Source organism: Eriocheir sinensis, chromosome 5 (genome assembly GCF_024679095.1).
Source record: "Eriocheir sinensis breed Jianghai 21 chromosome 5, ASM2467909v1, whole genome shotgun sequence".
In the NCBI taxonomy this organism is placed as follows: domain Eukaryota; kingdom Metazoa; phylum Arthropoda; class Malacostraca; order Decapoda; family Varunidae; genus Eriocheir; species Eriocheir sinensis.
This window is the reverse complement of record NC_066513.1, coordinates 5,226,182-5,247,142: the sequence shown is the minus strand read 5'-3', so window position 1 is coordinate 5,247,142 and position 20,961 is coordinate 5,226,182. Positions and strand designations below refer to the sequence as shown.

The window sequence follows — 20,961 nt, the reverse complement described above, 5'->3', positions numbered from 1 at the left end:
CGATGATTCGATAATGTGATTGAGGTCTTTCTGAATGATTTCGCAGTTGGTCTTGTGAGGGCCTTTCCACCCACCTTGACGTCATCAGCAAATTTCGATAGTGTGGATTTCAGTCCTGATTCTAGGTCGTTGATATATATGATAAAGAGAATGGGTCCCAGCACTGACCCTTGAGGCACTCCACTAGTGACTGGAAGCCACTCGGAAGTCTGTCCGTTGAGTAGAACTCGTTGTTTTCTGTCGGTGAGCCAATCTCTTATCCACGCGATCAGATTGGCTCCAATGCCCGCCGAGTGCAGTTTCTTAAGGAGTCGCTCGTGCGGTACCTTGTCGAAGGCTTTCTGAAAGTCCAGGTATATAACATCACTGGGGATGTGGGCATCCCAGTTCTTATACATACCTTGGAAGAAGTCTAATAAATTCGTTAGGCAAGAACGCTTGTTTCTGAAGCCATGCTGGGTGTCGGAGATTACATTTTTGTCTTCTAGAAACTTAACAAGTTTGTCTCTAATAATCTTTTCGAGTATTTTTCCTGCCACTGATGTCAAACTTATGGGCCTGTAGTTTAATGCAACGCTTTTGTCTCCTTTTTTGAAAATTGGTGTTACGTTCGCCATCTTCCAGTCTTCCGGGACCTTTTTCAATTGAACAGACTGGTTGAATATGTTAGTGAGTGGCTGAAGTATTTGTTGTTTAAGTTCTTTTAATAACCGCGGGGACAAACCGTCAGGTCCTGTTGACTTGTTCGTGTCGAGTTTATCCAAATACTCTTTCACTTCTTGGTCGCATATTGAGTCAATTTTCAGGGGCGTGATTCCCCTCGGCGGGTCAGGGTTCTCAGGCATGGTTTCGATGTTCTCGGCTGTGAATACGGATGCGAAGTTACTGTTGAGGATTCTGGCCATCTGTTTACTGTCCTGAGTTGCAGCTCCAGTCTCGTCTGTCAGGGGACCAATATTGGATTTTACTTTCCTTTTCGATCTGATGTATGTGAAGAATTTTTTTGAGTTTGTCTTGATGTCACGCGCTATTTGTTTTTCGTAGTTGCGTTTACTACTCCGAATAAGGGTGCGACAAGCTCTGAGGCTGTTGTGGTACTGAGTGCGGGCTTCGGCCGTGTCATTCTCTTTCATTAGGTTATAATTCCTTTGTTTTAAGTTTACCGCCCTTTTTATTTCTCTGGTCATCCACGGTGGATCTACGGCACCATTTACTCGCCTGGGTTTCGTCGGCACTGTAGCCTTTTCTACTCCCAAAAGCTTATCTTTGAAGTTGTTCCACACGTTGTCGATTGTATTGTCGGTTAGGTGAAGTTGGTCCCAGGTCGCAGAGGGAAGCAGCTCACGGGCTAGGTTGAAATTTGCTTTTTTGTAGTCTGGTATCACTGACGGATTGTCTACGAGTTTGTGACTTATGTTGACATTGAAACGGATTAAGTGGTGATCGCAACCGTTAATTTTTTCACCAACTTCACAGTCGCGAATGAGGTCGGGGTCGCTTACTAATACCAGATCCAGCAGATTGTTTTCTTGTTGGTTGAGTTACAACTTGAGTGAGGAACGAATCCTCCACCATTTCTATAAGCCTGTTACCCTCTTGATCTCCAGTCAATTGTCCCCAGTCAATGGTAGGGCAATTAAAGTCCCCAATTATTATTGCTTCTTTACTTTGTGTTAAAGAGTGAAGCTCTTCGTACAGGGCAGTGTCATCGGCTGCCTGTTGTTTTGGAGGCCTGTATACGGTCGCAAGTGTTAGTTTCTTATTATTCGCAGTTATTTCCACATAGACGGAGTCGTAATTCTCTGCGTCCTGTTTGTCTATTTTTATGGCAGGGAGCGTACTTTTTACGTAGCAAATTACTCCTCCTCCTTTCTTGTGCATTCGATTTTTTTGGAAGCTTTCGTACCCGGGAAATGACAGTTCAGATACTAGATGTGCAGAGTTGGCCCAAGTCTCTGTGATGGCTACCACATCTGGTTTCTCAGTTGCAATATACGCCCTAATTTCGTCCTTTTTGGGTAACAGACTGCGTGCATTTGTGTACAAAATGGAAATGTGACTACTGGTTTGGCCGCGTCGTGTTGAATGAGTTCGCTTGTCGGAGGCGTCGTTGGTTACACAGTTTCTTGCAAGCCGCATCGACGCTACGGTTCGGTTGATCAAGGGTTGCCTTTGCCTTGCCCTCGCCTCCAGTTTTTTTAATAGCTTTTCGAGAAGCTTTCAACTGCATCGTTCAGGAGCCTTCCTAGCCGCGCCGAACCAACCTCGTTCAAGTGGAGTCCGTCCTCCCAAAACAAATCTGGGCGCTGGTTGAAGTGATGCCATGCGTTCATGAACCCTACGCCTTCATCGTTGCATAACTGCTTTAGACTAGTGTTGACGCCGTACGCTTTACTGTTGTTGTATCCGGCGAACGTATTGACTCTCGGTAGAATTCCAGAGACGATGATGTGAGGGGACTTGGTCTTGTATTTCCGAATGACTTGACGGTATTTTGCTAACAGGTCCTGAATTTGAGTTGACTGAAGGTCGTTGGTTTCCGCATGGATCAGATACACTGTGTCGTCCTTCGCATTTACTGAAACTGCATCGACAGCTGATTCAATATCGTCCAGTTTGGCTCCGGGGATACAGAAACGCTGCCGTGTCAACGTATTCCGACCGCAAAACTCCGTAAGTTGGCCTCTCACCACACTGTCTCCAACTAAATTGACTCTAGTAGTTAGTTTGCCCATACCAGGAAACAGCGTCTGGTTCGTACAAGTGACAGCTGGTAGAATGGTCTTGTGATTTCTTCTGGAAGGGCGCGAGGTACAAGCGGGAGCGCGGGCTAAGGTGGGTTTGGAAGTGGTGGTGGTGATAGTAGTGGGTGGTTGGGGAAGGGTGGAGGGTGAGGTGTGGATGGAGGGAGATGTGGTATCAGAAGTGGAGGAGGAGGCGGAGGTTGAGTTCGTGTTGGAGGTGGAAGTGGAGGATGGAGTGGTGATGAGGATAGGGGAGGAGTCAAGGGTGTTGGAGGGAGAGGAAGGGAGAGCGGGAGAAAGGGGAGTGGTACTGTGGATGGAGGTGGATGGGGTAGGAAGGGAGGTGGATGGAGTAGAAGGAATGGTAAGGGTGGCGGCGGGTTCAGGCGTGGCAGAGGAGATCGTGTTGAAGGTGGAAGGGGAAGATGGAGTGGTGATGAGGATAGTGGAGGAGTCAAGGGTGTGGGAGGGTGACGAGGGAGGGAGTGGAGGAGGTAGCAATGGAGGTGGATGGGATAGAAGGAATGGTAGAGGTGGCGGCGGGTTCAGGCGTTGCAGAGGAGTGGGGTGGTTGAGGCGAGGCAGAGGAGATCGTGTTGGAGGTGGAAGGGGAAGATGGAGTGGTGATGAGGATAGGGGAGGAGTCAAGGGTGGTGGAGGGAGAAGAGGGAGTGGGAGTGGATGAGGTAGCAAGGGAGGTGGATGGGGCGGAAGGAATAGTAAGGATGGAGGCGGGTTCAGGCGAGGCAGAGGAGGAGGAGGAGGTATGTAATTGGGTCAGAACGTCAGAATATGAGTTTGAGGAGGAGGAAGCTGGAGTAGGAAGGGCGGGGAAAGAAGTCACAACTTCCCATATCAACACGTTTGAGCGTTTCAGCTCATCGTTAATCGAGCTAAGTGCTTGGATACGCGAGTCCAAGACACAATATTTACATTTAGACTCGCTGAGTTGAAAGTGGATCGTGGCAAATTTCTGCGAACAATTACCACAAGTGAAATATTTGGGCATGGTTACAATTCCTTTTTTCTTTTCTTTTTTCTGTAGCAAGAAACTTTAGTTATGATATATTTAGAAACCGCGTGGGTGGCTTGCTGAATACCAGGAAGGAGCTCAACTGAACACCTGGAAGGAGTTAGGTAGGGGTCGGGTCGAGTCCCGCGGGGGTAATTAGTTGGACGGTAGAGAGGCTTGTTTAGTTAAAGGAACACAAAGGAGCACAAAGGAGGAGGAGGAAATAGTTAGAGGAGGAGGAAATGGTTAAAGGAGGAGGCGGAGGAGGAAATATGGGTTTGGGCGGAGGAGGAGTAGGGAAGGTGATTAAAATAGAAGTAGAAATACCTGTGTTGATTAGGATTATTTAAGGAGTGCCGGGTGGTTTCCTTCGTTAAGCCCTCGGTGGCTGTGGGATATGGGCGGGTGTGTGAACATCTGGGTCTTGGTGTGTGAACACCTGACTGTCTTGGTGAGGGAGTGCCGGTGAAAAGATTAGCCGACCTCACTAATCCCGGAAAATTTCAGACTTAACGGGCGGTACCGGGAGTAATTATACCCCTGGGAATAAATAGGGCGGGGTTCAAGAACGATTGGTAATGAACAAGAAAATACAGTGAGTTGTGATCTGACCGTTTACTATAGTAATAAAATAAATAAAATACTCGCTATAATAAGTGTGTAAATGTGTCACTCGGGTTTTTGTTTAAACAATGTGTGTGCTGTTGTTGAAATACTTTACTTTGTTACCCTGTGACAGGTACGGGAAGCAGTAGAATTATGACACTTAGAGTTCCACAGCGGCGGTGATGTCTGCTAGGCAGTGAAGCGACGATGAAGTTACCGATGAGCGATGTCCAACCTCTTCAAGTAATATCCACTACAGTTAAAGTCCTCGATGGCGTATAAAGATTGCACAACACACTTGGTGAACACTAATTCACGGAATCACTGTTAACAGTATAAATTGAGGAATCACGGTGAGCACTGAATTACGGAATCACGGTTAACACTGAATCACGGTATCGCGGTTAACACCGAATCACAGAGTCGCGGTTAACACTGAATCACGGAATAGCGGTTAACACTAAATCAATGAATCACGGTTAACACTAAATCACTGAATCACGGTTAACACTGAATCACGGAATAGCGGTTAACACTGAATCACTGTATCACGGTTAACACTGAATCACTGAATCACGGTGAACACTCTAGCCGGAGCGAGCGGGGGTCGTGACCTTAGCCTAGGAGGGTCAGGAAACGAGTGAGGAGGGTCAGGAAACGAGTGACCAGGAGGGTCAGGAAACGAGTGAGGAGGGTCAGGAAACGAGTACAGGCAACACATAAGAAAAAAATATCATTTTCTATAGTCTGTTCACTTAAGTCTGACCCAAGCTGACAACATAAACATAAGCGTATTCGTAAGCACAGTGCAGATTAGCAGAAAGTGCTGCGTGAGATAAACACAAACAGAGGTTAAAGAAAACTTAGAAGCCATAGCAGTAGCCAGTCAGCACTCACCTTGCAAACACGCTTAGGTTTATGTTGTCAGCTTGGGTCGGGCTTAAGAGAACCGACTATACCATCCTACCTGTCTCTCAAATAGTCCTTCATCCACTTCAACATGCTTCCCCTTATTCCTTTGACACAGAGATGGTGCTTCAGTTCTACACATCAATCGATCATTGCCCTTGCATTCTTTGTAACCTTGACCCATCACCACAAGTGCCCACCACCATGTGAATGGGTCTTTGGACTATATGGTGGTGCTGATCATAAAGATTTGTTCCTTCTTGTTCTTAAAATCATTAGCAAAATCTTGGTCCCTCAGTTGTCAGTCATCATTAGGATGTAAATTCGACATGGTAGCTTTTCAGTTTGTTACCGTACTACTAACATGACTCTATCCTTAAGTGGAGGATCCGCCACCGTATTTTAGGAAATTATTTGATAAATATCGAAAATAAGTTAAATGCTCTGGCATGAACGTCTGTGCATAAGCTATCAAATGACTGCTTTATTTGTTTGTTTGTTTTCCCCGTGAATTTAAATGTCCCAACCAGCCTGAGTTTGAATGCCTAATAAGTGGGCGTGGCGAGCCAGTCCAAGTGCGGCTGGCAGAAACCATTTTGTTACATAGTAATTTTTTTTATAAATATGATAAAATGACATACCAGTGTACTTACATGCATCTGGCAACCTCTCCCCGGCCCGCCATAGCTTTCCTGCCTCCCGCTCAGATGAACTGGTGCCTGAGGGAAGATTGCTTTGTTTTCACCGCGATCTTCCTTCATGAGCGTTTGTTGAGACATTAGAGCATTTTATTTTTGCCCTGAAGCCTTTTACTGACATCACGTCAAGGCGAAAACGGCATGTTGAGAAGAACCGCCGAGTGGCAACCCATAAAAGGAAAATGCAAATAACTGATACGCGCAAACACTCAAGTTCAGGTTCAACTGCCTCGCCACCACAATATCCCTCCCCACCACCATGACAACTAAATCAATCGTTTCATTCAAAAGTATGGTCGACATGCATGATAGTTACGTGTGCAGGACACTTTAAAGTGAAATTGCCTCCCATGTGACAGTGATAGTACAGAATTTTGGTTATGAAAAGTGTCATGTCATCCACTTACAGGCATGTTCGGAACAAACATCAATATAGAAAAGGGTTGGTTGAGACGCAGAGATCGAAGAACTGCAATTCCAACCAAAAGCAAAAAGAGAAGTAGATGACAGTAAGCAATAAGCATAAACCAGGCGAATTTTGAAGATCAAACTTTGCAACATTGAATGATTTGGCGCGTCACAATACCCTCGCCCTAGAGCGATTTAATACCTTGGAAGGGGAAGCCAGGAGTCTCATTAGATATATGCATTGATATGTGATAAATGAACCCTAAGGAATCAAACAATTACAGGTCTGGGACATTATAACAGTTTTTCATGGCACTGTGGCACGAAAATGGAAAAAAAAACCTCTAATCACCGTTTTCTCAAAACTAAGATCAATACATACACAAAATGGATCTCCTTTAGTATTAGCTCGACTGCCATAAAACTTTGGGGGTAGGAGCCAGACATGTTATAAAACAAAGTTGGAAAAAAATATCATTCATTTATTTTATGCATAATACAGTAATAATATAGTCCGAACTGCAAATTTTCTCATATATATTTTTTTGTGACTAAAAAGGCTTCATCAGTTTATTTTTCTAACTTTGTAAAGACGGCCATAAAGCATTTTGTGTGCAAAGGACAAAAATTGGTGCAGAAGTGACCGAGGAGATGGACCTCAAAATAAAAAAAATAAAAAACTGAAAAAAGTAATCAGAATTTTTTTTTAAATCCTAAATGCATCAGAATATTATTCTTCACAACATATATCGAAATCAAGCAGGGCCGGTTTTTGGCATAGGCCGTATAGGCGGTCGCCTAGGGCGCCACCATCTGGAGGGGGGCGGGATAGCGCCTACAAAGGCAAAAAATAAATAACACGAAATTCACGAACGTGTATTAATAAATAAATAAAAAAAGATCGCCGTAGGGCGCCAATCAAAATTAAATTTTCTGCAATGAGGTGACGTTAGTTTGCCACAATCAACTCGATCGAGCTTATATAAGATATACTATAAATTTATAATGATATATAGTATTAGAATAAAGATTGCATATCGTGATCTATCTATTTGCTATCAAAAGAGTATAATCTATTTATATATTGCCCACTAGTAAGGGAGTGAAAAGTGATATGAAGTATGAATAAGTTATATGTATATTTGGATATCTTATCCTATTGTAAAGGCTTAGAGATTGCGAGAGCTACGTTCGCCTCCAATGCCGAAGGTTCATGATAGAAAATGACAGGTATCTCAGGAAGTGGGAAGGCAGACACTTGCTAACTTATAAGGTTTATTAAATAAAAAGTTAATAACACTGACATAACTCCTCCAACACGTACAGCAATCTAACCGTCTAGCATCCTCTCCACACAAATGATACCACCTAAATAGTAATCACATTACAGGCAGCTAAGAAAAGAGCACGAATAATCACGGGAGAGGAATGATAGAGGAGGTTAGACTTACCTGGTGCGGAGTCGTATACACGGAAGTCAATCAGGACAACCGAGGAACACTGTGCACACAATCACCACAAAGGTGTACAAACATCAACAATGAACTTCCCCAAACACGTAACGGTGATATAACCGTCTATTAAACCTCACCATAGTATTTCAAGTATAGCAACAACACAGCCTTTAGGCCAACACGGTGGGGAGGTTAAATAGAACAAGGTTAAAGATCACCTGGTGTGGGGTCGTGACAGTAGCACAGATGTAACGTAGCACAGCTCAAGACAAGACCAGAGGCGGCAGGATAGGAGTTCCGTCCCCTTTCTATACAGCGGCTTGAACAGGCAGAGAGAATCACTTCAGCACACGAAAAGTGAAGTCTTCTAAATGAAGACCTCAGCGGAGTGGTGTGGATGTATGTCGCCGGCAGAAGGCTGGAGGTCACTGCGGATATTAACAAGACGGAGATCAGTCAACACCACCGATTCTCCTCGCGGGTTCGAAGCGTGCATGGGCAATTCACGTGAAGCATCACGCGTGGATAAGTGGTAGTTACGGTGGCGTGATATTCCTACGCACACGGAAACACACACACACACACACACACACACACACACACACACACGCACAAAGTTATGTGAGGGTTGCCGGCGGCCCTTAAACCTATGTTTATTACAGTAATGCATGGAACAAAATTCAAACACCTCAATGGCTCAGTACCATTGAGGTGTTTGAATTTTGTTCCATGCATTACTGTAATATTGTAGAATAATCTGTGACTCATGTGAGTCATTATGATGGTATTAATGGTGATAAGTCAGTCATAATAGGGTAATCACGTAATGTGGTGGACCAGTGGCGGTTTTGGTTGTATGTGTGCGTGCGTATGCATAATGCATGTATGTGTGTGTTGTGGGGGAGTGAGCGGGGAGAGGGGGCGCCAAATCCAAATCCCGGCTTGTGGCACGGGGCCGGGCACGAACCCGCATCGTCCTGGGCGTGGAGCCGTCACGCTATCCACTCAGCCACCGTCTCCCCTTGCTTTAATATCACCAGAAGAATATAAATCCATTTATATTCCATCTTTCATCATATTCTTTTTAGCATTTGTTTGCTAAATGTCTCATTAATTTCTTTTGAAAAATAAATGTTCAGCCATCAAATCACTTTGTCTTTAGAAAGAGACTTGAGCAAACTTGATGCTCTCATAGTGGTAATCCACTATGTCTTGGTTTACGAGCGGTGACTTGGTGTACGACCATCCTGTTTATACAAGTCGAAGATGCGAGCTTGGGTTCCCTTTTGTTTGCCGCAAGACGAGAGCGCTCAGAGCAGAAGACAATTGGCATGGGATCTCAAGTTACTGTCACACTGGGCCTTTTTCCTCCAACCGCATTGGTGGTAGGCGCAACTGGCAACTCCAACTTTTATGGGTGTGCGTCACACACGACCAGGGTCAGTTGCCCATATCCACAAAGTAAACAAGCTAGTCACCCTGTATCGTCATGGTAAGGGCTGCTGTGGGTTCTGCTGCTGTTACTCAAATTACGGGCAAGTTGCTAAAGCTAAATGGAAGTAAGAAGTGGTTGTGGGTACGATCATGGCTTGACAGACGGAAGGGCAGGAGTGTTTACCCAAACCAACATGCTACTCTGGTTGGGCGTACGGGCACCCGCGGTTGCTCCAAGCTCCAACGGTTGGAGGATAATGCCCAGTGTGACACCGCCTTGAATCTGCGTTGTACACTTGCAGATGTGGCATCCGCGCGCTCTAGTGTGCAATCTTTATGTTTTCAGCACTATGTTATTAAAGAATTACTTATTTTTATACTGCACTTTATTATTAATATTATTTATATTTATATTGTTATACTATATCATTCATATTATTTATCATTGCTATTTGTTCATAAAATTAATCTCATTTTGTATAAAATAACATGTAAAACGATTTTTGTTAATATTTTTGAGGGCTTCTTTTTTTTTAGATTTATCCCCTTGTATCACTAGGACGACCCGGGGTGGACTCCAGAAACGAGTTACAGTTATGTAAGTCAACTTACGTAACATTGTACGCTACCGGTGGATCCAGAAAGGTTTTGTAACGTACGTTGGATCCAGAAAGGTTACAGATTCTGTAAAGTGTGCGGTAACTTACAGATACCCCGGTGGGTCATGTAACTTACTAAATGCATTCGATTTACGTTGATAGCGTTATTATTAATACTTTTTCAACAAAGAAATGGATGATTATAACTGAATATAGCATTTGCTGGCATGTTAGTGTTGGAAACGATATATGCACACTTTGAGAGGCATGAGAAGTGTGGACGGTATGATACGTTTACCCAACAACATCGACGCACGGGGGACTGCCAGACCTCCCTCCTCCCTTTCTCTTTATTCATTTTCCTACCTCCTCTTCATCCATTAATCCATCAATCTCTAGAGTTGTCCCTCCGTGGAGGGAACATGGGCCTTTGTCGGGTGACAGCACATGCATTGGGAGCCGACAGACAGACTATATATTATGTGAAGCAAACAACGAAATGTTCCCAGATTACGATTTAGTATAGTTTACCTTAAAAATGAAAAAAAAGAAAATGGGAAAAGAGAACGGGTTGTTTTGAACCCACAGCTGGAGGCGGCTGCCTTACGATTGGCTGACGGTTCTGAAAACACGCTAGTGATTCGCTGGCAAGTCTTATGACGTCATACCTGGCTACGAAGATTCTGGCCAATCAACGCGATCCTAACTCCTTACTGAAACCTTTCTGGATCCACACATAACTCGCTCGGTAGCGGTAGCGTACGTTACCTATACGAGGGCTAACAAATCTGAAACTTTGCGAAATCATTCTGAATTCAGCTCCCGGTCAGCTAACATTTTCTGTCATACATGTTCTGAAGAGCGGATATCAATGGATGACTAAAATATTCAATGTAAACACATTTTTGTTTTTCAGTGTAAGAATAACTATATTAAAAGATAATATGATTGACAAAAATCAATCAATATATATTTCTAATTGAACGTAGGTATACGGTCCTTGAAAGTCAATATCAAGACCAAGAGTGTCCATCGAACGTAGCATCCCTGTGTGATTAGTTCCCTCAGCAACTCTGCCAAAGTTGCCGCTTGCAAACTCAGAAAGAATTTACAAGTTGAAAACAATATGAATAAGAGCGGTCACCTTTTTGTGTGGCGTAATTATCGAGGTTGAGGTGGCATTTGCTGGTTCAGGCCTATGGTCCCAGGGACGGTCGGCTATGTGCTTTCTGCTACCATCATCAGTGTTCTCTTTATTCCTCTCTTCGCAATTTAAGTGACTCTTAACGGAATTTTTTGGGAAACTATACATCATCACTACATAAAGAAGGTAGGAAGGCATGCATACATGCTAAGTGTTGACAGTCGCTTTGTATAGCCATTATAACTCGTTTATTATTTTATATTTACTACATGCTTTGATCTATATCACATAGAATTTAATATGTAGAAAATGATTGTGCTGGCGCCTCAGCCATGCATCCTTGAGTGGCAGTGCGGCGTACCCTCTCGGCAGTGCTCAGTTCGAACTCTATGTGTAGTGGTGGTGTAGGATGGGTTTGTGCTGCTATTGTTGCTACAGTATTTCCCTGGGCCATAATACAATATTTGGTATCCTAGGTCTTGCATAATACAATATCATAGTTACATAATACAATATCCTATGGTCCATCGACTCTAACTTGAGCCCTATGGCTTGGGCCGGGGAAAACCCCATTGTTTACAGATCTGGCGATGACCTGCGCATGGCGATCTGTCTCACTGTTAGTCTGTACGTTATCTATTTATGGAATATATATATATATATATATATATATATATATATATATATATATATATATATATATATATATATATATATATATATATATAAAATACGACTGCATGGTGTTATGAATGGCTTGGGATTAGAGGGAAAGACAGCGACTGAGTCGCGCCCAAGGGCTCAAGTTAAAATCGATAGACTATAGTCACGTGATACAGTATCCTAGTTACAAAATACAACATCCTACTTACATAATACAATATCCTAGTTACATAATACAAATCCTTGTTAGTGCAATATCCTAGTTACATAATACAATTACTAGTTTTTACATTATGCAATATTTTGAATCCTAATTTTTTTGTTATTTAAAACAAATATTTTGCATATCAAAAAGCATTACTTTTAGTTTCCTTTAATGCTAATATGTAGTGCTTAGTTTGTACTGTTATGGACAAAAATGTCAATAAAACAAATTTTTGTTGAGGGTTGATGTCAACATAGTATTTCCAACGTTGGTATTCTACGGTTAACCGTACAGACTTCTGACCATTTTAAGCACTGACTATTTTCTCCCAAATTGTTGTCTTAAAGCTTAGGGTGCGCGATATACCCCGGAGCGCGTTATATGCTGCAAAATAAGGTAAATGGATAAGTTTGTTTTGGTTTACGAGTTTTTTTGCTTTGTGGGAAACATTCCAGAACGAATTAAACTCGTAAACTGAGGTATGACTGTACTTGCTGTCTTCCTGGATGGCAGCACTGCAGCTCAGGGATGCATTGCTGAGGTGCCAACATCAATAATTTTCTACATATTAAATTATATGTGTTATAGATCACAGCATGTAGTATATAGAAAATAATAAACGAGTTATAATAGCCATACAAAACGAATGTCAGTACTTGGCATGTATGCATGCCTTCTTACAGAGTCATAGAGAGTGCCAATGCCACTGCTCTGATGCCATAGGTTACAGTATGAGTGCTCACCAATACTGTCTTTCAGAAAGGCTCTATACACCCTATTATGATCATGTTGTACACATGTACAGCATTGATTCCACAGCAGGCATGCATTCAGTCATGTTGTACACACGTACAACGTTTCAGAAATCCAGTAATGAAGGAATAAATTTGCTTTTATTCAATTTTGTTGCCACATTACGAGTCTTGACCTTCAGTATTAATCTGCTGCAGACAAATCTGAGGCCATGCAATCAGGACAGACGTTTACGTTCCTATATTATACAACAATCTTGAGCAGCATGTTGCAGATTCACGGTCACCCATTACATTCAAACCTTCCTCCACTTTCCCAGCAAACTCAAGTAACCGCCTTCGTACAGCCTGTGCCTAAGAAGGGTGACCGTTCCAATCCCTCAAACTACCGCCCTATAGCTTTACTTTCCTGTCTATCTAAAGCTTTTGAATCAATCCTTAACCGGAATATTCAAAAGCACCTTTCCACTTCTAACCTTCTATCTGACCGCCAGTATGGGTTCCGCAAGGGGCGTTCTACTGGCGATCTTCTTGCTCTCTTAAGTGATTCTTGGTCATCCTCTCTTAGCCGTTTCGGTGAAACTTTCTCAGTTGCACTAGACATATCGAAAGCCTTCGATAGAGTCTGGCACAAGTCTTTGCTTTCTAAACTGCCCTCTTTCGGATTCTATCCTTCTCTCTGTTCCTTTATCTCCAGTTTCCTTTCCGGCCGTTCTATCTCTGCTGTGGTAGACGGTCAGTGTTCTTCTCATAAACCTGTTGACAGTGGTGTTCCACAGGGCTCTGTCCTATCACCCACTCTCTTCCTGTTATTCATCAACGATCTTCTTTCCATAACAAACTGTCCTATCCACGCATACGCTGATGACTCCACTCTGCATTATTCAACTTCTTTCAACAGAAGACCCTCTCAACAGGAATTACATGACTCCAGGCTGGAGGCCGCAGAACGCTTAACCTCAGACCTTACTATCATTTCCGATTGGGGTAAAAGGAACCTTGTGTCCTTCAATGCCTCAAAAACTCAATTTCTTCATTTATCAACTCGACACAATCTTCCAAACACCTATCCCCTATTCTTCGACAACACTCAGCCATCTTCAACACTAAACATCCTCGGTCTATCCTTAACTCAAAATCTTAACTGGAAACTTCACATCTCTTCTCTCACTAAATCAGCTTCCTCGAGGTTGGGCGTTCTGTATCGTCTCCGCCAGTTCTTTTCCCCCGCACACTTGCTATCCATATACAGGGGCATTGTCCACCCTCGTATGGAGTATGCATCTCACGTGTGGGGGAGCTCCACTCACACAGCTCTCTTGGACAGAGTGGAATCTAAGGCTCTTCGTCTCATCAGCTCTCCTCCTTTTACTGATAGTCTTCTACCTCTTAATTTCCGCCGCCATGTTGCCTCTCTTTTTATCTTCTATCGATATTTTCATGCTGACTGCTCTTCTGAACTTGCTAACTGCATGCCTCCCCTCCTCCCGCGGCCCCGCTGCACGCGACTTTCTACTCATGCTCATCCCTATACTATACAAACCCCTTATGCAAGAGTTAACCAGCATCTTCACTCTTTCATCCCTCACGCTGGTAAACTCTGATACAATCTTCCTTCTGTCTTTCCTCCTGCCTACGACTTGAACTCTTTCTAGAGAAGGGTATCTGGACACCTCTCCTCCCGAAATTGACCTCTCTTCCGGCCACCTCTTTAGACTCTTTTCGTGAGCAGCTAGTAGTGGGCTTTTTTTTATTATTGTTTACTTTTTGTGTGCCCTTGAGCTGTCTCTTTTGTTGTAAAAAAAAAAGTTTTTTTTTTCTTGTTTCTGAAACTACTCAATTTTCTAGAAGCTTTATTTCATATGAAACAAAATCATCTGTCTTCTTAATAATATTCTGAATGCTAAAAAAAAACTGCAGTTGTATAAAAGTGGAATGAATCTTTTCTTGAAGAAGTATTTTTTTCATCAATTTCTTTTCTTTTTACTTTATTTCCTCTGAGACACTGTTGGATGTGTGCTCCTTTGATTTTTCAAGGGGCTGACATCTCTGGCCTAGGATGTCAGCTCCTTGATAAATCAAAGGAGCACACATCCAACTGTGTCTCAGAGGGAGGAACATATGTCCATGGAAAGAAGAAAAAAAGAAAAGAAATTGATAAATAAATAACTTCAACAAGAAAAGATTCAGTCCACTTATATACAACTGCAGTTTTTTTTAGCATTCATAATATTGTTAAGAAGACATGATTTTGTCTCATATGAAATACAAGTTCTAGAAAATTGGGTACTATTTATTTATTTATCCCTCTCTCTACCTACCTACTAATCTACTATGTATATTTATCTATCAAAGAACATAACTGTATATGTGGTACATGGATCACCTATCAATCAGATTATCCCTCCATTCACATTTTAATTCATCACTGTGTCTCTGTATCCGTCTATTTATCAACTCAACTTTCCACCTATCCATCACTGCCTCTGTGTAATGCAGGGATGGTGTGACGGGCTGCGGCGTGGTTGCGGCGCTGCTGGTGGCCATAGGACACACCAAACTGACACAGGAAGTGGACTTATACCAGGCAGCAGCCAGTGTGATGAACGACAGACCAGAGTTCATTGTGAATGAGGTGTGTGTTTATGTTTGTTTATGTGTGTGTGTGTGTGTGTGTGTGTGTGTGTGTGTGTGTGTGTGTGTGTGTGAATGTGTGAGTGTATATGTATTTTTATCTATTTGTATTTACATTTGTAGTATACATTGCCTGAGCTCAAGCTGGGTCAGTCCTGTCTACCAATCTATAGTTTTAGTATAGTATAGTTTTCCAACATTTCCTTCATTATATAGACACTTCCCGCTTCAACAATGTCTTTGTTAAGTTCATTCCATGTATGCACAATCCTGTATGGAAAACTGAACCTCTTTATGTCTTTCAAACAAGTCCCCTTCCTCTTATCTGCCTCCTCCTTTCCATTTCGAGTAAAGTATTTGTATCCAACACGTCCATTCCACTTATGTTCTTGTACAGTGCTATAGTCTGGCTCAGCTAAACGTGCGGTTGTTGGGGGTTCAGTGTTGGGGATCCCCTTGTACAGCTCTGCCGTGTGTCTCCTATACCGCGATGTAGAAATGTTCTGATACAAGTAAAACCATGGCAAATAAGACAAGCAGATATGCATACACATTCAGCTTTAGTGTTATTACGTAAGAAAAAGCAGTTAACGTATTATGGATAAGATATTTATAAGTATGTAAAGAAACGTGGCATACATATTTTACAGTGGAGCTAAAAAAATGCATACATATTATTGAGTTTTCCTTTCGTTTTGGGATGTGTAAATAGGATGTGTAAATTATATTTAGATTATATCGTGAAGAAATGTACGTTGAAATAAGCTGACATAAGTAAGAAAAAATACATTCAAATCCTCGTGGCGGTAACGCCACGAGAGCGAGAGAGCGAGAGGCAACCAACTTGGGGTTAAAAACGTGGCAACGCTGTACTCCTGGATTATTCCTCACATGACACCTTACAGCCGCACATTAAGATGACTCTTACTTTATCAGGTCTTCTCTTTCTTTTTTTCTTCCAGTGTTGGTAAGCCCAGTTCCCCCAATCTAGCCTCGCTGGACATTTGATAGTTCTCGCACCATCTTAGTTGCAATCCATTGAATCCTTCAAGTTTCCATAGGTCCTTTTTCTTGTGAGGTGATCAAACTACTGCTGCATACTCAATTATTGGTCTAATTCATGTTATTTTTTTTCCTCACCATGTCCCCATCTAAGTAGTGAAATTCCAATCTAATATTTTGCAGCAAACTATATATAAGACAGGGGCTGGTCTATCTGAATGAGGAATGTAGCATCCTCAACCTCCCCGACCTGTCCCCCCCCCCCCTCTCTCTCTCTCTCCTGATCATGCTTCTTTCTTTAGGTAACCGGGGTATTAATCATCCCAGGGGTCCTGCGTCCCAGCTACTATGGTGAGCAGTCAGGCCAGCCCCTGATCTGGGCTGATTGGGGGGGGGGGGGGGGTTGCACCCCCTCCCCCCACTAAAAAAATATCCTTCGCCAAAAACAAATTAAAAGGTAGAGGTCGTGGTTGTGGCGCGACCCTCGACCCCGATCCGACCTTGGTGGGGGGCCCGACCGCGCGGCAGGCTTCCACGTTGCATCCGCATCCGGGGAGCCTGCCGTCAGTGACGGGTGCATGACAAAGCCTATGGGACCCTTGCAGCGCGAAGGAAAAAGTTGGAAAGTTTCGTTTAGTCGGCGCAACATCTGTGGCCATATGCCGGAGAGAGATAGAAGGGGAAAGAATTATGGGAGAAGGGAACATATCTCAGAAGACGGGACACAACCCCCGATTAATACCTGGTACCCATTTACTGCTGGGTGGACAGGGGCGTAGGGTATCGGAAAAGCCGCCCAAATTTTTCCACTCCGCCCGGGAATCGAACCCGGGCTCTCTCGGTTGTGAGCCGAGTGTGCTAACCACTGCACCACGAAGCCCCCTGCAACGCGAAGGAGGAAGGGCCCCCTCTCCCCTCTTTTTGTTTTGCGGGTGGCCGGGGTGGTGCAGAGGCTGCGCCCGGGGTTAACCTTCGGAGGGCCCTGCGTGTGGGCTCCTGGAACGTCCGGAGCCTCTCGGACAATAGTCGACTGCCCTACCTGTCAGATAAGCTCAGAATGCTGAGGTTGGACATAGTGGCACTCTTTGAGATGAGGAGGCCTGGTAGTGGCAATATCAGTAAGGGGGGGTGCACCTTCTACTGGTCCGGCATGAGCAATGGCTTCCATGTCCAGGGGATAGCTATGGGCATCTCCAGTCAACTACTGCCATTTGTGGTTGAGGTTGCTCCGGTTGATGACCGTATATTGCGAGTGAGGCTGAAGCAAACACTGAGTTTCATGCCTCTTGTTGCAGTATACGCTCCTACCAAGATGCGTGAAACTGAGGCGGAGATGTTCTACGCCAAACTTGACTCCGTATTAGACCAGTGCCCTCGCCGGGACACACTCATAGTCCTGGACGACTTCATTGCTACTACTTGCAGTACCAGGGTTGGCTACGAGTTATGTGTTGGTCCCCAAGGTTCTGGTACCAGGAACATCAACAGCTTTCTCCTCCTGAAATTTTGTAAAATCCAGAAACTTGAGATTTGCCGGTTCCTGAAACAAGAGAACAGCTGGGCCCATACTTATAAAGAAATTAGGCGTTCGACTTATGTCTCGTATCAGAGGCGAGTGTGCACCATAGCTGGGGCTCCAGCCGCCACGGGTAGTGGGGAACGTAAAGTTGCCAACAATGGCGAGATCAGTTATCTCATATGAAAATTAATGGGTAAGAATACCTTAAAATGGTGAAATTATTGAATAGAAGTACATCATATCCATTATAATAGGGTTTTGTAAGGCTATAGTGAGCGTTTGAATGTAAAACGATTTGATAAGGCACGCTGGCTGTCTGGCAACACCCGGCAATGTTTACATTTGAAGGTCGAGGCGTCAGACGAAGATCCAGGATTTATGCCTGCCCGGAACCAACTTTAGCTACTCGCGCCGCGTCTCAGATTAACACCCATGATGTAAGGCTCCACAGGGCGGGTTTGGGCTCTTAAGATGAGCTTGAAACGAAGTATTAGCTTTATAAGTATGGGCCCAGAGCTGCACCGCTGGACTTGGTATAGCGATGCCGGAGGTGTAGCTAAGGAGATTGACCACATCCTCGTAAGTACTTATTGGAGGATCCTTCAAAACTGCAGGGTTTACCGGAATGTCGAGTTCTTTGTAACTGGCCATAGGCTTGTTGTTGCAACACTTAAACTTCATGTAAAGAAGAATCTCGAGATGCAACACTACTGTGTTGCTTCTAGAGAGACTGAAGGATCTGGCATGTGCTCAGGAGTATACCGTGACAGTCTCAAACCGATTCGATGTGCTCGGCACCCAGGAGGACTGTGGGATACCTTCAAACGTGAGAATCTGCGAGCTGCCAAGGAGTGCATTGGAAAGCGCCCGAGATCTAGGAAAGGCTTTGCCTCGGTGGAGACGCTGGAGAATATTGAGGAGAGTCGCACTGTCAAACTTGCTAGGAATCAGGACTAGAGCTCTCCTGAGGAGAGAAAAGGAGAGGCATGTCAGGGGTCTCGCTGAAGAAGTCGAGGGCCGTTTAAATGCGTATGACCTCCGACCTGCTTACTGAGCCCTGAAGAAGCTCCGCTCCAGGTCTCCCTCTCAGGTGAATGCTATTCAAACAGCTGACGGCTGCTTCGTGTCGGACATTGATGCGCAGAGGGCTCATTGAGCTGAGTACTGTGAGTAGTTGTACACTGCGGACCCTCCACATGGGCAGCTTCCAGTTGCTGGGTTGCAGGTGGCGGATGCTGATTCACCCATTGGTGAAAGCCCACCCTCTCTGGTCGAGGTCAGAGAGGTTGTGGCAATGTTAAGGGGTGGAAAGGCACCTGGTACCTGCGGAAGCATTGATCCATGGGTTCCATACAGTCTTGACTGCCGTATGGGAGTCTAAAACCATTCCTCCTGGCTGGAAAAGGGGGTTGGCCGTCCTTATCTGGAAAGGGAAAGGGAACAGCCAGGACTGCAACAACTACCGTGGTCTTACACTGCTCAGTGCGTCAGGCAAGGTGCTTGCTGATGTGAGTTAACAGCTAGCTGCTGCAGCTGCAGAGACCTGAACAGTCTCGGTTCACGCCTGGTAAGTCAAAAATTGACTGTATCCTAGCCCTTCGAGTACTGATGGAGCGCCGAGGTGAGTTTCGACCGGGGATGCTTGCAGCCTATGTCGATCTCAAGAAGGTGTTTGATTCAGTGCATCTTGAGACATTCTGGGATCTTCTGCGACTCTGTAGGATTCCTGCGAGAACTATTGCTTTGCTGACTGGCCTCTGTTATGTGACAGAGAGTTCTCTGAAGTGTGGGGGCGGTTTGTCCAGCTTCTTTCCCGTAAATGCGGGAGTGAGGCAGGGCTGTGTTCTTGCCCCATCGCTTTTCAACACTTGTATGGACTGGGCAGAGTTGTGGACCAGAGTCATTGCGGAGCATCCATTGGCAATACCATGGTTACTGACCTTGTTTTTGTAGATGATGCAGTAATCCTGGCGGAGTCGCTGGATATTTAGGTGATGGCTCTCGAGGTACTGCACAAGGAGGCGAAGCCCTTTGGACTTCAGGTATCCTGGGCCAAAATCAAAGTACAGGTGTTTGGAGGCTTGCTAGATGAAACTGTACAGTCTGTTCATGCGAGTGGCGAGGACGTTGAGACTCAGAAAGTTTCAGGAATCTTTGTAGCGTAGTTCATAACAACGGTGAGTCTGGCCAGGAAGTCTTATGGCGGATTAGCTTGGCCCACGGTGTTATGAACTCGCTCAACACGAGTATATGGCGTTGTCGATACATGTGCAGAAGGACAAAGATCCAGATCTTCAAGTGCCTTGTGCTCCCTGTCTTACTCTATGGTTGTGAGACATGAACACTAAATGGGGACATGGAGAGGCGAACTGATCCCTTTGGTAATGGATGTTTTTTTTTTCTTTTTTTTTTTCGTCTACGCCTATAGCGCCGGTAGGCGGATATCGCTGGCATGTCTTTGTGTTTAACCGGCAACTATTCCGTGAGACTGATTCGACATATAGTATCTGCATAGTCCGTCAACGCCAACTCCGGCTAAACGGGCAAGTGGGATGTTATCCTGAAGCTGGTCCTGCTCATCGAGTTGTCTCTGTAAGAGACAATCCTGAGTGGAAGAGACCACGGAGTTCGTGGCTTGAGCAAGTCGATAGCTCCTCGGGTTGGGAAGGGAGACTGATGGAGACTTACCTTAACGGAGCCCCGGGCTTGGCATCGTAGGATGGGCGAGAGGACGTGCCCCCCCGGCATATGCCCCCACTGATTGATTCATTGAAACTGTATGTTTCTCCAAATATTATATTTATGTGCTTCTCAGGTTTCAGTGTATCTTGTATTGTAATTCATACGCCTTTTTTCTTCCTTCTCTGCGTCGATGATCGTCCCTCCCATCTTATACATTCCACTTGGTCTATTTTTACTCCTGCCCGTTTTCATTGTGTGACACTTCTTTTCATTGAACTCCATTTCCCAGTCTTTACCTCATTCATGAATCTCATTTAAATCTTCCTGCAGTATATTACAATCATCTTCATATCTATTTTTTTCTAAGCAGTTTTGGCGTCATTTGCAAACATACTCATGTAAATCTTTACTTTTTTCTGGCATATCATTTATATATATTTATATCATAGGTGCTAACACTGATCCCTGTGGAACTCCACGTTTGACCGTTCTCCAA

At 44.2% G+C, this 20,961-nt stretch overlaps 1 protein-coding gene across 1 annotated transcript in view; it reads left to right on the top strand.

Moving 5' to 3' along the window:
• LOC126983753 (receptor-type tyrosine-protein phosphatase F-like) overlaps nt 1-20,961 on the top strand; it is a 124,480-nt gene that overhangs the window by 96,205 nt on the left and 7,314 nt on the right. Inside the window, exon 19 of the mRNA XM_050836835.1 lies at nt 15,128-15,263. Coding sequence (XP_050692792.1) covers nt 15,128-15,263 — 136 coding nt within the window. The remainder of the gene's footprint in view (nt 1-15,127; nt 15,264-20,961) is intronic.